The 17,777-nt window shown below is 37.8% G+C and overlaps 1 protein-coding gene across 3 annotated transcripts in view; it reads left to right on the forward strand.

Moving 5' to 3' along the window:
* TRIQK (triple QxxK/R motif containing) overlaps nucleotides 1-17,777 on the forward strand; it is a 56,913-nt gene that overhangs the window by 7,212 nt on the left and 31,924 nt on the right. The window contains exons 2-4 of one of the 3 annotated variants that reach the window (XM_017730402.1): nucleotides 9,566-9,668; nucleotides 9,902-9,941; nucleotides 10,157-10,237. In XM_017730402.1, the coding sequence (XP_017585891.1) occupies nucleotides 9,566-9,668; nucleotides 9,902-9,941; nucleotides 10,157-10,237 (224 nt within the window). Of the gene's footprint in view, nucleotides 1-2,795; nucleotides 9,669-9,901; nucleotides 9,942-10,156; nucleotides 10,238-17,777 lie in introns of those variants that run through there. The other 2 variants (XM_008630710.2, XM_017730404.1) reach the window with 2 other exon arrangements.

Here is a 17,777-nt window from a genome sequence, read left to right on the forward strand (position 1 = left end):
AAAGAGTGAAGAGCTAGAAAGATATTTCCCGTGTACTACACTGTTAGACATTTTTATTTACTCACCTTATTGAAATAAATATATAGATCAGTGTGGAAACAACTGGGACAGCTTTAAAGCTGAGTGCATGGGATGAAGTCTTTTGAAAGGTAAAAGAGGAATCAACAGCTTCATTTTCAGAGTTGACCCAGCTCTTCTTAAACTTTTAGTTTCAGAGCTGCACAGCTGTTGTTACAGTAGTGGCCAGACTGGGCAATTGGAGCAGGAAGAGAACAAACCTGCAGTTTCTTGTGATGTTGGTGTATTCTTAAGAAAACCAATCTGAACTCATTTTACTGTATGCTCTAGAAGGTTTTTTGTTGTCTGTCATCTACAAGGCTAGATTTCAGGCAGTGCATCCACCTTCTCCTAATAAAACTTCATGGCAGAAGCACACATTCTGCTTGACTGTAGCCAAAGGCATGTGCAAATCTGTAGTGCTGAGAGAGATGCACCCAGGAAGTTTGAGCAACTGGAGTGGTTTGTCACCTGCTGTTTCATCTCAGGCTAGGTTCCTGATGAAATGATCACAAACTGCTTTTCAAATTACATCTTTTAGCAGACTTATAATTATTCTATTTGTAAGTGGTTTGTGGTATAGGAATCTCTCATCAGAGGTATCTTTTAGGCCAGAAAAGGCCAACCTTTAACACATCAGAATCTAGGATCTTAAAAAAATGTGCCATCTCCTAAAGCAGCCACTCATCAAAATGTGTTCAATTTTGTACTTCACCAGTATTTTTATAGTAACTAGAATTTTACTCATACTGAATGACTCGCAACATCCAAAGGAATACTTTTCTTTAATGTGTTTGTCTCAGTGTCATCCTTTCTTTTGGCATTCTTCTGGACAATGAATCTGGAAGCAAAATCTCTTCCTTATGACATGCCTGCATGCTGTTTAGGAGCAGAGGGAAGAGACGGGGATGCAGTCTCCTCCCACCCCATTCCCAATAGTGGGAAGAGCCATGAAAAGAGCCCAATCAGACATTTGCACAAATGGTTGCATCCAAAATCTTCAGATGTTCACATGATGTTCTACTATTTCAACTGATACTTTCCTGCTGGTTGATGATTTTTCATTTTGCTGTGTTTCTTCCCAGCTGTGCATCACAATTTTTTCTGCCTTAAAATGAGGCAAGGAAACAGTTTACCAGATTTTCTGATGGTTATCAAAGCTTATTTTTCCATTGGATGCATATAAAGGTTTTAGCCTGATTTTGATCCATTCCTTTAATTCAATCTTTGTTCAAGGTTCAGATTGTAGATAGATATCAATGATCTTATATTCCCCTTTTTGCCCAAATACAATATAAAGTTCCCAAAGAGATGGTATCATGTAAGCTATTACTTTATTCTTTATCCTATAAATCATTGCCTTTAATGGGATCTCTAGGTAGTTTTCAGGAGAGCCAAGTCTTGAGCAATTTAGATAAAATCTGCAGAGAGTGTGCTTGCCCTGTTGCTTTGAACTACTTTGGAAGCTACTGAGCTGATGTTATTTACACCGTATTAAACTTTTCACCCAGTTATGGCCTAATCCTTCAAAACCAGTAGAGTAGGACTTACTTGGCTTTGAAAATGCTGCTGCTAACAGCTATGGGTCTGTGTTCCCTAAACCTGACTATTAAGCTCATTATTAAGTGTTGTAAGGCTGAACTTTACATTTTATCTGTTAACACTAAGTTAGCTACTGGTTATCTATTGGTTTTTGTCTCGGTTTTAAAGAAAAAAAGTACAAAAAAAGATATATTGTGTTAAGACTGAAATGCATGCCAGCTTTATGTTCTGGTCTTTGTGGGTAAAATCTGCATCTGGATGCTGTCCTGTGCCATGTGTTCTAGGAAGACCCTGCTTGACCAGGGATGTTGGACCAGATAACCCACGATGGTCTCTTCCAACCTGACTGATTCTGTGATTACTCTATCTTTAATCAGCTGTTGAATAATGGAGGAAAAGATAAATACCAAACTCATCAAATTTAAACTCTATACTTCATGTTTCTTTTGCCTGGTGACTAGAATAGGTAATTTTTTTTTAAAGCTGAGTTGCTTTCCTGAATGCCTAATACAGCATGTGAAACAAAAAAAATGGCATTAAACTATTTTTTCTTCATTTATAAATCAGTCTCTTTAATACTTACTGAGCTGCAGTAGCTTGAGAGAAAGGAAGAAAATGCACATTTGTTCTGAATGCTGGATGGAAAGATTACCCTTTAAGTCCTTTTGAACACCAGGTTTAGTAATGGAGCTAATAATTTAGTTTTGCTGAAGTGTTACGATTAGGTTTATGTGGAATGAAGTATTATTTGCTGCTGTCATTTGTAGCGTGCTTTCAACTCTTGCAAGCTTGCTCAGGGTAAGAAGGGAAGCAATCATTAGGCTATAAACGTGGTAACCAGTTCCAGCAATTACTGTGACTTGAAGTCATGTGATGGGACATTGTGTTATACTGCAGTGAAATAGGTTACAGAAGGGCACTGTCTGCCTCCCAGCTTTGTGCCTGCATGGCTTATTTGTGGCTGTTTTCTCTTCTGGTTTTCAGTTAAGTTAATTTTATTTGCCGAGAGTTGGATTTCTGCTTGAATGATAGACATATTCAAGGAAAATAGGTATCAATATTAGAATTAATGGAGAAAAATTAAGCTCAGACTTAGCCTCATATACTTTAAAAAGGGTTTTTTTTAATAAACAGCACGGGAGTGTGAAAAGAAAGGAAAAAATCCAGCAGTTTTGTTTTGATATATTAGTTCAAAAAAACTGTTTCAGTTTTTAAATAATTCCCTCAGAAAGCTTGGATTTTTAGTAGTCTTACGATAAGGCAAGTGAAAAGAAAGGCACTGTAGAAACAAAAACATGATACAATATATATACAAAAGCATTATTACTTGTTCCAATTTGTGTGTGTGTGTGAATAACTTTAGAAGTTACAAGATTTATTTTCATGAAGGTCATTGTCCTATTTTGCAATATTGAAAACTTTGTAAAACACTGTCCTCTGGATGGTTGAAAACTGTAGTTTAAGATGGATGTACTAAAGGGAAGGATAATCCCTAAATACTACTTCTCACTTGAGGAAGAAATCAGAATTTCATTTCCATCAAAAATGAGCCTAAGCTTGAAAATATACAAATGAGAAATTAACAAATGTATATAATTAAAGCATTCAGGCTTATAGCAAGCTATAGCTTGTGGCAGTACCAGGGAAGAAGAAACATTTAGGAAAAATAGAATTTTTTTCGGTTCTGAAAACTAAAGAGGGGATAATAGAGGGCTTAATTTCTCATTTAAAGAAGGGAAAGAAGCCACTCTTCCCTTGCTGTAATACAATGCCCTAGGAGGGCAAAACAGAATCTCTGAGGTTTTGGGGTAAGACTTCAGTAAAACCACATGGGACTCTATTAAATTTAAGAATGTGAAGTGCTTAGGCAGACTAAGCTGATTTTGAAATTTAAGGTCTATGACCTCTAGCTTTATACCTGTTATTTAAATTAGTCCCTACTTTATGAAAGGAAATGAGTGCTGAAGGGGTATGTGGTGGGGATCAAAGAGGGAGTAAAATTGCTCGGATTTAACTGAACTGCAAAAGTGTCCACTGCTGATGATTCAATTACTGAGTCAGAGCAAATAATTGTTTCTTGTTGTTGCTCTTGACTCGATGAACTTTTGAGGCAGAGATCATGTACTTCACTATGTTTTGTGTGGTGGTGGTGGAGATGTCCTCCTTATACCTCGTGCCGCAGAGGTGTCTGTACAGCATCTGCAGGTGCTCCCGTGAAAGCCGTATCCATCCTTGGCAGATGCGCCTCTAGGCATTGGGGTGGTCTGGATGTCAGTTCTCTTTCTACCCTTTTTTGCTCTGATTTCTACCATAGTCCCATGTCCTTCCCACTCCCCCCAAAAATGTTTAGACAGATTCTGTTATTTTGAAGAATGTTATTCTGAAATACTGCATATGGTGTCATTTATTGTGTAATTTTCCCTTTTAGCAGAGATTACTCTTCCCTCTGTGAAGTACTACATTTTGAACTGTGTGGCAAGGCAGAAATGAACCATGTGTGTGTTTTTTTCTTTCATGAACTTCTTTAAGGATATTTTCTTGACACATCAGTGCCATCTTAGTTTCACAAAAATGGGGGGAAAAAGTTCCTCTTTGAATGTTTGGAATTTTAAATTTGTTCAGATGAGGATTTGTCTTCATATTAAATTGAATATGTGTTTCACACATGCTATAGCTCTACTTGTCACTGAAGTAAGTAGGGAATCTTGTTCTGAAGATATAACATCCTAATAATGAAAATTCAATGTAAGGTGCATAGAATCACTACAGTTAGGAATATTCTGCAAAATTTCATACTTTTTTTTACATCAATAACACCAATTGCTAAATAGATCTCTTCTGTGTAAGTAGTGCTTTTATAAGTGTGTTTTGGCCTAGTACATATTCATGCTGTAGAAGCAGAGACAAACTGTACTCTCCTGGGAATGGAAGGAACCTTTTAACATTTTTAATAGCCTGTTTTTTGCATAAGAAAGCAATTTTACATAAATATTAAGTTCTTTTAAAAAATCTTATTCAGGTTTTGCCACCCTTGAAATTTTCACTGTTCTCCTATCTATGAGTACATTTAAGGATAATCTTTTCAACTCTTCAGATGTTTAAAAACATTTTATGTTTAGGAAAAGCATGTTGACTGTTCACTGGAGGAGAAAATGCAAATATTTGGGTGTAAACAATCCCACCAAATTTTAGGCACTCTGAAGAGGTTTGGGAACGTAACAAGAAAGCAAGATTGCCAGAGGTGATTTGGATTCCTTTCCATTACATTTCTTTCTTCACTCATTGCAAAGGGAGTGGAGATGGCCTGCTGTGTTGTTTGTGTGTCTCAGTTATGTTCCTGAAATTTAGTACAACTGATCCGGGTTGTTGATGAAATTAGTTTTTCAGAATATGTTGCCTTAGGATTTTGAAACATCCATGAGAATATGCTGAAAATTCCTATGAACCTGTTTATTACTTTCGTTAAATAAATGCAGAGCTAATTTCATGGGGTTTGTAGGTTCTGTATAGCTAACAAACAATAGAGCAGCTCCTTTCCCTGGAGTGCAGAGGGTACTAATGGGAAATAACAATGTATGTTTTGTTCCTAGTGCTTACATGAAGCTATGAAACAGCTTGATATATGCCCGAGTAAAGGTTGTAGTTCCTATATGGTTTGAATCTTGGGATGTGGTACAGTGTTTGTTGTCCTTGTGTAGAAAGTTGAAATTATTTTAATATCTGTTCTGACTGGAGTTATAGATCCTGTGTTTTTGATTAATTTTCCTAAATTTCATTAAATTTAAATCACCTGTGCTCTTTTCAAGGCTAAATTAAGTAAAGAAGTATTACATTCCTTTTATTAACAGAAAAATAAATAAACCCCCAAATAAAGCAGAGAGAGATTATTCAAGAAGCACCATGGGCAGGGTACTCTTTCCTTTGAAATAATAGTCTCATTCTTTGAGAGAGACTTTCCAGAGGAATGGAAGACTACTGTAAGATTTACCTAAAGATTATGAATGTATTTTGTTTTCCGTTTCGTTAAGTTTTTTTTAAGGTGGTAGTAGTAGTAGTAAAGATTTTTAAATTCTTTCTCTTGGCTACAGTATGGTTAAATAATTAATCTACATTATTTTACCAATTCTGGCTTCAGGCTACATCCACTGCTGTGTAGACAGACCTTAGTTATTGTACTTCAGCAGTAAAACAAAAAAGCCAATTAAAATAACCAGCAGCAACAGTTTCCAAAATACCTACATGCAGATGGCTTCCCACTTTAAATGTAGTGCTACCAGTTCTTTGGGATAACGTGATGTTTGCAGAGGATCTGATGTTCTCCTTGACTTTTACCTGAGGTGGATAAAAGGCTATTTTTGCTCTCTTGTAACTTGTAAATATTTTAATATCCATTGGTTATTAAACTATCAGGTATGGAGTTAACTGGGAGAAGACCAGTTCTGTCAGTGATATCAGTAAGTTTTCACAGCATCTTTGAATCATATTAAAAACTACTTGGTTTATGAGTTCAGATGATCAATCTGCATTACATCCAACAAAATGAACAAAAAAGGAGTTATTTTTAGGGTAGATACCTATTTGCAATTAAAGATGAGGAACTTCTGCATATATACAGATGCTGAAGACTGGGTCCAGTAGCTTTACATTCTGTAGTGGTTCTTTCCTGTCCTGAAGTTTTACTTGCTTTTCTCTCAGCTGACTAACCATATTTCAGTTACAAAACCAGTTATTTCATTGGTGATTTCTTTAATGTGCCCACTGTTAATATTTAGGCCACCTACTGTTGAAGAGTGCAGACATGCTATCAAGTATCACTGCTAAGAAAGTTTGTACACATGCAGATAGGCAGGTCTTTTCAGTGTTCACTGGGTTATTCTTTTAAGACTTACCACTGTTATTAATCATTGGTGTATTGCACCAATAATGTAGAAAGTGCAATCTCTGTATGTACAGATCCTATTCTTATTTTTTATTAGTATTCCTAAAGTCATTCATAGTAAGTTTCTATTTCATTAAAGTAGTTGCTGGAATTTATTTTTTAAGTGGCATAGAAAATGCTATGTATACATCAAGAACAGTGAATTGGGATTTAAAGTGTAGCCAGACCTTGAATGGACATTTAGGACTCATTTTAATCTCACAGAATGCTATTGACATTTAGAGGTGATAATAGGCAATTTATTATGTGTTTTAATTACTATCAGCCACTGCTTAGGAGTAAAAGAAGGGAAGAATAAAATCTTATGTTTTTCTGAGTGTGCACACTTTCAAAGGTGAATTACTAGAGGGGAAGCCAAAGGGGGTGACAAAATAGTGAAGGGTACCACAAAAACAAATGTCTTTTAATCTTGTAGTATCTCTGAAGCAGAAGTAAACAAAAAATCATTCTTTGGGGCCTTGCTTTGTTTTCTTAAAACCATCTTTTATAAAAGCTTGAAAGTTGAGGATGGCTCACTTTCCCTTCATATTATCTGAAATTACTTTTCAAATATTTTGAATAGCCAGTAAAAGGAGCAGTAACGAGCTCCTTTACATGTTTTTTTAAATGGTTATGTAATCATTAAAACTCCAGGGACTTGAAGGCTGCTTGGGATGCATGCAGCACACCATGCTGCCTATCCTTTTGGTTTGGCAAAGAAATATAGGAGAAGCCAGATCCTCCATTTGCTGATGTCAGAAGCAGCAAAGTGTTCAGACACCTGAATGTAAATTTCTTTTATAGTAAAGATGACCAACTATTGTAGGATGACCACTGCTATTTTAAATGGGGAGAATTAGTTTTGTGACTCACAAAGGTTTCAGGCTTTTTCTTTATCGAGAAATGGTTAGAAAGTTGCATTGAAAACCTACAGCAAGGTTCATAAATAATAAATAGTACCTCTTATTAATCCATATTTTAGTTTAAATCTGGCTCATGGCAAGTTCCCTCCTTGGGGAATGTGGGATTCTTTACAAAAGAAGGTGATGAGCCATAGTCCCTAAGGAATTAAATTTTGAAAACAATCTCAATTTCGTACGTGCTAATATAGTTCTGTTATTCCCTTTCCACATCTATCACAACACATTCTAAATTGTGGCTGATCTTCTATGCAAATAGCTGTCTTATTAGTCACTGGCTCTGTGTGCCAATGTCTCCATGGGTTTCTCAGGCATTTGCTATCTAACCATCAAAGCAGTGGAAATGAGTGAGGATTACTGCATCCCTTTGAAGAACAAAGAGGACTCGAGGTTCTAGATGTGAGAGTCGGTGACACTGAGCCACGTGGGCAAATGCGTGTATCTCTGTGGCTCATATTAAGTCAGGAAATAATTTTTGCCTGTGTTTTCTTCTTGTGTTTTATTGACATTGCTAAAACTGCAAACATCTTTCACAGCTGATGTTTTGTTATAAACCATTAGTAGACTATGGAAATTGCAAAAGGCAAGTCAAAACAGTCTCTTAACAGTGGCAGAAAAAAGCCAAGAACTAGTTTTGCAGTGCAAAAATGTATCTGTTACTTCCTCAGTTAGCTGAAAGTTCAAACAATACTTTTATTTTCCATTCTAATTATTATGATGTGAATGTTATGAAATACAACCCAGTTTAGAGAATTTCTCTGAAGCACAGTAGAGGGGGAAACTCAACCCAGTGGATTACGATTCACTGCTTACATGTTTTACATAAAGCAGGGAGTATTCTCTGAATTCAACCAAAGTAATGTATGGAAAAATTAGAACACTATAATTGAATTTTAAGTTCAGTTTAAAAATTAATGGCACTCTTCTGTACCTTGCTATTATTCCTGAATACATTTTAACAAAAGTTGCTGACTTTGGAGTATGCAAGTTCATTTTATGCCCTGTGTCCCACACGTGAAATTGAGGAGCCTGGATTTGTCACTTGACATTAAATGCCAGTAGTTCCTATAGAATAAATAAATATAAAATAATAAACTTTGTGGTTTTAAAATGCACAAATAACTGGTGGGTGTCATTTTTGCAACTGTATTTTAAATCGTGTTTGAAGCTATGGAGAAAATGGTGAATGCGTTAAGTTTGGGATGCTGGCAGTAGTGTTCAGCAGTGCCGTAGCATGCTTTTTGGGTCATGATTTGGCATCTCAGTGTCTTCCAGGGCTGCACTTCCCAGAAAGCGTGCCTTGGCAGCAACCAGGGAAGCTCGTCTTGCTGTAGCACAGCTGGTTATGCCTAACAGAAAAATACAACTCTTGCAGATACTCCACAGCCATATGTGCACAATCTGCACATGGTTTGTGGCTACCCAGGATGATTCAGCCAAAGTTTGCCCTTGGCACAGTGCTCTCCAGGGCCATTTGGAAAAAGGCAGGGGTTGGCTGCTGTGTGTCTTCTGTTCTTGAACAGTAAATCTGACACTTCTTGAAAATGTCAGTCTTCTCATGAGTGTGGGTGTTGATGTTGGGACTCTTGTGTCATACAGGCAGTCAGATGGTGGGGCTTATCATCACTGTGGTGAGTAATGTCTTCAGCCCATCCGAAATGGTTTGATCCCAGTGTTTTGAGTGTGACTGTAACAGCCAGTTATTTCTTAACTAGGGAAAAAGAGGTGAAATGAGCATGTTTGTAGAATCTGCCACTTGAGTGGCAGCCCTGTGAAGGGATGAATATGAAACCATAAGGTTTTGCATGTTAAAAGATACATCACGAATTTGTTAGAGCACTATTCAGATGATGCTTGTTCAGTTACATGAATGGTGTGGAAGCATCAATATAACAGAAAGACCATCTTTGTATGGATGATAGTGCAGTTCCTTGTGCAATCCTAGTGTCACCTTGTGAGGAGGTGTGCAACATGACTGTGCAACATGAGAAGCCCATTCAAGAGTTAGGATGGTTGTTATTTAAATGCAGTGAAGGTGATTTAAACTATCAATACCCTGGCTAAGAAGTGTAAAATGCACACAGCCCCAGCTCTCAGTTTTTGTTCTCCACTTCCTTTTCATTCACAGGTATCTAGAGCCCATGGCAGGAAGGCAGGAGAGTGTGGGGTTGCTGTGTTTTAGGTATCTGCTCCTCCCTTTTCTCAAGATGGCTGGAGGGCTGTGTCTGCAGGTGGGTCTCCTGAGCAATTTCACCTGTGAAAGCACACATGCCTAGTCCTGCCTTTGACTCCTGTGTGTGCTATAAATGTATTTGCCAATAATGGGAGCAACTCGCAATACTACATTCATTCCCTGGTTTACTAAAGAAATAAATTATATAGAAATGTAATTCAATGGTACCAAATGCTGAATTACAGTGCAATCAGTTTAAATCCTTTCTTTTTTCTTTATTCAAACTAACAGGCATTCTGTAATGTTAATAACCCATGCAATGGAGAAAAAGGTATGTTTAGAATGTATCTAATAGTCTTCAGAATAGTGATGATTAACTCCAGTGTTTCATTGTACTCTGGGAAGGCTTATGTCTTTGTGTATAATCATGTAAATGTTGCTTGTTACCATTTTTCTGATGTTATAAGCAATTGATTTAGTTGGTAATTTATTTAGGAATAATGTTGTGGTTTTTGTTTTGGTTTTTTTTTTTTCTGATACTGACAGTGATTTTTGGATTGAAAACAATGGGTAGAAAAGATGCCTCTACATCAAGGACTCCTGTTGACCAATACAGGAAACAAATAGGTAAGAGTTTGAAAGAAAAGTTTGTGTGCTTAAAAAAAAACCCTACTTTTTTTTTTTTCCCCCAGCAATTCCCACTAGTGTAACAAAATGTAGCATTCCTATTCAAAAGCTTCATTTTCTATATGCTGTTGAGTAATTCATTCAGCTTTATGAAGACAGTATTTTGAGTGACTTTAGATAAAGTATATGCTCTGTGTTTGGGTACACTAGTGAAATACTGTAGTGAAGTGGTTTCACAATGTTTCTGAACTGGTTGAACTTTCCTGATTTTCCTGTTTGTCTCTAATTTCATATATGGGCATTTCTAACAAGATACTTTCCTCATTCATAACAATTTTTGATACACTGAACAGACTTTTACATTGTATAACTGCATTTATTCTCACACTAATGGATATTTTGAATATATTAATTTCTTTTCTTAGGATTTTTTCTGTCCCTACCTACTACATATGTAGGTAACATGTATACAAAGTATGTACATGCACACGTGTACCTTCACATAGATACTTAGACAGCAAACTCAAATCCCTCTTTCTTTGCTTAAATGCAAAGGTGAGTTATTTTTGAAATCCATATATGAGGATTCTGTCTCTGTATGTTAAATAATATAAAATTCACAGTATTTTAAAAGTTTGTATATAAAATGAAATACCTTAATCTGCAGTCAGTTATTTAAGTAAATTACTTTTACAGTTGCTAAGCACACACATCTGTTTAAGTATGCAGAGAACAACAATTGTCTGGGGAAAAAAAAAGTTGTTTGGAATGTGCATTCTCATGGTGAAAGAACTAGGATTATGTGAGCAGTCGTATTTTTGTCATGTCTTAATTTTTTTAGTGCTGCCTGATTATTTTAATGTAACTGTTTTAGTGGTCTTTTCAACTTCTCATCAAGTTGTAAGTAAGGGATTATTTTGTATTTAATTTGGTTTAGATAGCTATGGAGTGGTCTATGTTTCCTAATCTTGGGTAGTTTGTGTGGCTGATTTCCTTGGCTCATTCTATGAGAAACATAGCTGAAAGCTTGTGAGTGCCTTTATGGATGAGAAGCAGATACAATAGAAAAATGTTTAAAAATATGAACTCTCTGCTTTTGGGTTTTTTAGGTTTTGTATAGAAAACCTTGCAACGAAACTGTTGCCCAGTAGAAGGTGACACCACAAATATTTCACCCAAACGTGTTTGGTGAGAAACGGGAGCCCTGCAGCTTCTTTTTGGGACAACTCATCCTGTGTAACTGGGTGCTTGGATAGAGGATGATTGTAGCAGTTTTTTGGCATTTTCTCCACTTGTTTTTTGTCATGGTCACTTGTTTTTCAACCACCACCTTTAGAGTTGCTTTTTTTGGTTTTTTCTGAACACTTTCAGGTGACCATGGTTGGAGTTGTTTTTTGAAATCCTCTGCAGAGTGAAGGAGTGGTGACCAGCAGGACCCCTGGAGAGACCAGGGCAGGTATAAAGCTTCATTTAAGTAGGAGGCTCAATACCTCCCACTCTTGCACAACTTGTGCTGTTTCTTGCACATGACTACTGTGTGACACTGTTACACTTCTCAAAGCTGTGAGATGCCAGGACTGATCAGCTGTGCCTTGAGCAGGGGAGAGGACACTACTATAGCAAGGCATTAGGAGTATTTGTACTGGGGCCCAGCACTCAGAGGGATCCTGTTATGTTGCTGACTTGACAGTTTTGGCCTGGTGTGTTGTCTGAACAATTTGGCACCTTCCCTGTTACACTACAGCAGCATCATCCATTGGGTACTGCAAAATATAGAGGGGGTTCATAATAAGCTCGTTTTCTTTAGACATGATACATTGCTCTTAACTTGGCAAAAGCAAGTGTTGTAGGGAAGAATCTCATGCTGGCAGGCAAATAAACTATATAACCTAGGAGGTGTTTCTGTGATTGTGATATTCCTTAGAGGATGGAGAACAAGAATTAAAATAGACTGTGCTCTGCCTTTTGATGATGATTGTTTCAGTTCCCACTCTGGTCATTCACTGATACAGCTATAGAGTTTGCCAATGGAAATTAGTTCTCTGAACTTAATGAATATAAGAGGGAGAGTTTGAAAATTTATTGATATGGTTTTATACTTAAGTGTTGCAGGTGTGTTTGAGTTTTATGTGTAAGCATTTTGGGCTATCTTTAGGCATGGTAGCGGAGCTTAGTGGAGCTCTCTAGTCTCATTAGTGAGCCCTCTAGTCTCATTATGCCTTTAGGTGTATTACAGGACAAATAGGTGTATAATTGACAAATACTGCCCACTATTGCCCTCATGAATATGAAAGTTGGGGGTTTTTTTGTCATTACTGATTTTTTTTGTTCTTATATAGTTTTGCGTAACTGGTAATAATTCCCTCATTTGTCATAGGATGGTTAAGGTTGACAGGGACCAGTGGAGATCATCTCATCCATCTGCCCTGCTCAAGCAGGGCCACCTAGAGCTGGTTGCCCAGAACAATGTTCAGATGGCTTTTAAGTTTCTCCAAGGTTAGGAACTTCACAACCTCTCTTCCTGTGTTTGATTATCCTCAAAGTAAAAGGTTTTTTTCTTATGTGTTTCTGTGTGGGCCCATTGCTTCTAGTCCTGTGACAGGGCAGCACTGAGAAGAGCCTGGCTCTGTCCTCTTTGCACCCTCCCTTCAAGTATTTATATACACTGATGAAGTCCTTGAGCCTACTCTTCTCCTTTGTAAACACTCTCAGATCTCTCAGCCTTTCCTCATAGGAGAGATGGCTCTAGATCCTTCATTTTAACTCCTCTTGACTCTTCTTGGCCTGATTTCACTCAGGTACTTATTAGAAATTATACAGAAAGAATTTATTTTGTTTTTAAACACATTCATCCATTAAAACTTAGATTTGACAACTTAGGTACTTTTGCAGGGATGTTTTAGTGTGAAGCTGTTCAACAGATGATCCTTCAGAATACAGAATGCCCTAATGCTCCAGGTTCATTTGTTTTGGAGATGGACAATTCATCACCCTTTTTGAGGTAGATTATATCTAGAAACAGTAAAGAAAGAGAGGCTGCACAGGACTTGTCTTTAAAAAAATTAATTTATCAAATGCATTTAAAGCTCAAAATCCATGCTTGGAGTGATTGCCGGCCTTCTTTTCCAGGCATTTGGTATCTATGGATTGTTGAAAACATTATGATAGATGCTGGCTGAACAGCTATCTCCTGCTGACTAATGGTGTGATGTTATTTTTTAGCTTACAACTTAGTAAGTTGTAAGCTTTTCTAGCCTTGCTGGATAGAAGGTAACCAGATTGAAATGCTTTTCATACCTTTTTTTTGATGGAAAATGGCAGCCTTCAAGGAACAACATGTCACGAAGTCATATCAACTTCAACACAATTTTCAGTTAGATGTTTAGTGGAGTAATTTGAAATAAAACCAGATTTTTAATTTCATTTTGTTCCAAGCTTTCTGTTTTGTGCTGAGTTTCCATACGGCATGCCACATGTTTGCCCTGTGCCATGGTTCAAGTTCCTGTTGATTACTTCAGTTTAGCCGTTTGCCTTTTTCTCTTCTCCAGGAGAACAGGATCACTTGTGTCTTGTTTGCCTCTGTGCCGCTAGCTGTTGCTATTTGCTTCAGTAGCATTTTCAGGGGATTCCCCCAGCACAGAGATTGATACTGCTCTTCTCTGTCAGCTGGCTTTCAGCCATCTCTCCTGCCACCAGCCAAAATTTGTCTGTAGTGCCACTTAAGCTAGTGCTCCAGTATATCTGACAGTGGCACTGCCTTCTCAGGGGGGAGCAGAGGCAATCTTTTAGTTATCAGACAAAACTGGCAGTGGCTTCATGAAGCCTATCCCCGAGTGGACAGGGGACAACCACATCAGCCTTTTCAAACTGGCTTCAGCTGTGCCTGGAGGAGGGCGGATGGCACCAAGGGAATCTCTCCCTGTTCAAATCTCCATGAGCAGCCAAGGCTGTGGAAGACACATGAGGAAAAGTAATGTTAACACTTCTTATTCATCTCTGGCTCACATACCCAAATATATACCTGTAGTGCAGCAGTAAACAGGGCAGCTCTTCTGCAGAGTGTTTCCTTCTCCCTGCTGCTGTTTGTGCTGCTGTGCTTAATTTGCTGGAATCTAAGGAAAGGTGTGAGGCAGTATGCATCCTTCCGCATTTATGCAGCTTTGCTCCACAAATGCTGTGAAAATAGCAACAGGTTTTGTACCATATTTGCTTTGTTTACTGTTATGTGTGCTTTAAGTTCCCAGAACAATTCCACATGTATATTTTCCATCCTTCTTCATCTGGTGTGTCGCTTGCTCGGCATGGAAGCCGCAGGATTTGTGGGTAGTGTTCATGACTTGTGTGATTGTGGGATCCTAAGCAGGCATACTGAGAGGATTATAGTATAACTAAAACCTGGTCTACAAATCAGGAATAGACATACTTTTGGCTGCCATTACTATTGTGTTGCTCTAGCATAATTTTTCATGAGGAGAGGTTGTTTGCCAATCATTCAACCTTCAATTTGTAGACTCAAAGGTCTGCCTATTGTCTGCTCTGTATCTCCTGGCTTGCCAGCTTGGTCTTTTAGGAGCTGGATCTTATATAGGCATAGCCCAGGGGTTCTTTGGAGCAAATAAGGCTCCTCACATCCCCTGGGAAGGAGTAAAAGTTATGAATGAAAATACATTCTCTTTTTGTTTTGGAAAGCACAAGATGGTAGAGTGAGCACGGTGACTTCGTGATGGAGGTGGTGCTCGTTGGCATGGCACACATGGAGCAATGGGGCAGGGAAGGGGACTGGGTAGGAGTCCTGAGTCCTGCTGTGCCAGCGCAGGAGTGGAGAGAGCACTGCCCACATGAACTAACAGATAAAACTTTGTGGGTAAAGTTGGGTCTTTTAAAAATTCCTTGGTGTGGAGACTGGTGACTTGTCCAGAAGAAAGGTGCCTCGTTCTGGGGCCAAGGTTTTGCTCTCACTGTAGCCCTGAGATGGAGAAAAGCTTGGGGACTAGTGGCAGCATGAACATCTCTGGGGTTCCCACTTCCATCTGCCACCTGGAGCATAGACCTGTTGCCTTCTTGTCTCCACAGAGAAGCCCTTCTTGTGGCAGATTGCCATTTCCACCTGCCCTACTGCTAAAGGAGTTGTCTTTACTCTCTACCGCCTGACCTTTTCTATGTTTTCCGTTACTGTTTACCTTCTCTGTGTTTTTATGGAGTTAGTGTGCCTCCACCTTCCTTGTCCTGAGTAGTGCCATTGCATACTCAAAAAAACCTGGCCATTATCAGCCTTCCTTTTCAGCTTAAAAAGAGGGAAAATGTTACATTTCTATACTTTTCTTTTAAATACATTGCATACTTTGAAGTGAAATGTGGTTGTTTTGTTTTGGATCAGGAAATGCTTGTTATCAGCATGAAAATTTTAGATATAATTTCTGAAATAACAGCAACAGCAAAAAATGTTTGGACTGAATTTGTACTGAAAATTTCAAAATTTCACTATTTGTCACAAAACAGCAATTCCTCTATCTTTTGTCTGTTAAGAAAAGTCAAGGAACCAGAAGGCAACATCTACATCATTGAGATTTCTCTTCTCTGCCGTAAGCAAAGATGTAGGAGGACAGATGCCAATGGAATAAAAAAATGCTCTGGTCTATTTTTTTAACTAGTCTAATTTTTTTTCCCTATTTTAATGTCAATCACCTATTTACTGTAAATAGGAAAGGAGGAGAGGGGAAAAGTACAGAAACAAATACTGACTAAGTTGAGACAAAAAGGTAAGTCTTCTCCTACTGTTTATTTATAGTGAAAAAAAACCCCAAGAAATAGGCAATTCTAGTGTAACCTTTTTTTTTGCATATGGAACATTACATTTCCTCACTTCAATTTTTCTAATAAAAATCTACTATTAAGCATGTAATAAAGAGATGTAGGAAAAAATGCCCTTTTTTGCTATTATTTGTGACTGCTGGCAAGTTTTGGAATCTGAGTTTCATACTTCACAGTGATAGGCCACTGATACCATGTGTAGTCCCTTTTCTTGGGAGGAGGTTTTATGAAGAATGAATTTTGGTGTCACAGAAAAATGAACTACATCCTTTGGTCAGTTAGTGCTGTTTTGATTTTAATTTTGTGCCAGTGGAATCACTTTTTGGAAGCAGTGGGAGCAGCTGAGGAAAACACTGCTGTGAAGTAAAGCCTAGTCTGGCTATACTAATTTAATCCACATTTTGTGATGATTGGGATGTTTTTAAATATGTTCTGTGAAGACTGATGATGGATTTTAAGAACATGCAGTTTGTGGTCACATATTTTTTTAAGTCCAACGCAGCAGAGCTATTCCTTGTATTATTGCCTTGGCTTAGAGCATAAAAGGTGATGGTAGATCTGGATATATACTTATATTTGTGTGGATATTATTTAGTTTCCATTTGTTGAGCAGACATGGACTCAGTCTGAGCAAGAATGGGAGGGGTGGCTGCAGATCCAGAGGACTGCGGGAATGTGTTCACACACCTCGAAGAGAAGCTGAGGAGAAAGGTTGTGTATCTAAATCCTTGGCTCTCATCCTCTCTCCACAGCAAAAGTTTCTTTGAGCTTGTTTGATTATACTACTTTTACTATACATTCATACTACACTTGTTTAGTACTTTTATACAGATGGAGGCTCATAGTCTGCTCTTGTTTTAATCTCATCAACCCTATCAACATTTTACTCAGTGGAGTTGCTACAAATTTCTTATAGGTGTAAATGAGAGTGAAATTTGACATGTTTCCAGTTGCTGAACTGCCTTTCAGCGTGGTGTTATTTCAAGCACTTGCAATTCCTGTAAGGTATCCGGTGTCTACAGGGCTGTTGCAATGCTACATATTTGTGTTCGTACTTAACTCTCAGCTTCTGATCAATTCTTCAGTGAGTTCCTTCCTGCAGTCAAAATCAACTGAGAAAAAGCTCTTACAATCCTTTACAAAATACATAAAATTTTTGCTATAGACACATATAAGCATGTATAGACTACATTCAGAGGCAGAGCAGTTTAACATTTTTAGAAATTCTTTCACCAGGATTTGAAAATCTTAGCTCATGTGTGAAAGATGGACTTCAAAGTACTCCAATCTCAATGCAAATATGTAAATCTAATTTTAGACAACCATTTCTAAAAAATCTCAGACATAATTTTTTATGTATACAGTGTTCATATATACACATTCTCTATGTGTGGTGCATGTGCTTATATTTGTAGGTAATATTACATCAACATAAATGCAAGGAGAGTTGGGCAGCGAACTACAGATCTGATTTCCTCTCATTTCATCATAACAAAGCAGTGGAGCAGGCATAAGAATGAAATGCCCAGCACAGATGCATCTCTCAAGATCTATTTGATAGATAATTAAGGTGAACATAATTCACAGTTGTAACTGCATTTCTTTAGCTACAATGCTATGAGAAGTGGTGCTGGGCTTTTTGGGTGCAGTTAAGTTTTGTCCAGCCATTGTCCTACCACGTAAAGTGGTGATCTTTTAAACCTCTGCTGCTCCTCCCCTCTCTAGGCTA

This window comes from Corvus brachyrhynchos, unplaced genomic scaffold, assembly GCF_000691975.1.
Source record: "Corvus brachyrhynchos isolate BGI_N302 unplaced genomic scaffold, ASM69197v1 scaffold302, whole genome shotgun sequence".
In the NCBI taxonomy this organism is placed as follows: Eukaryota; Metazoa; Chordata; class Aves; order Passeriformes; family Corvidae; genus Corvus; species Corvus brachyrhynchos.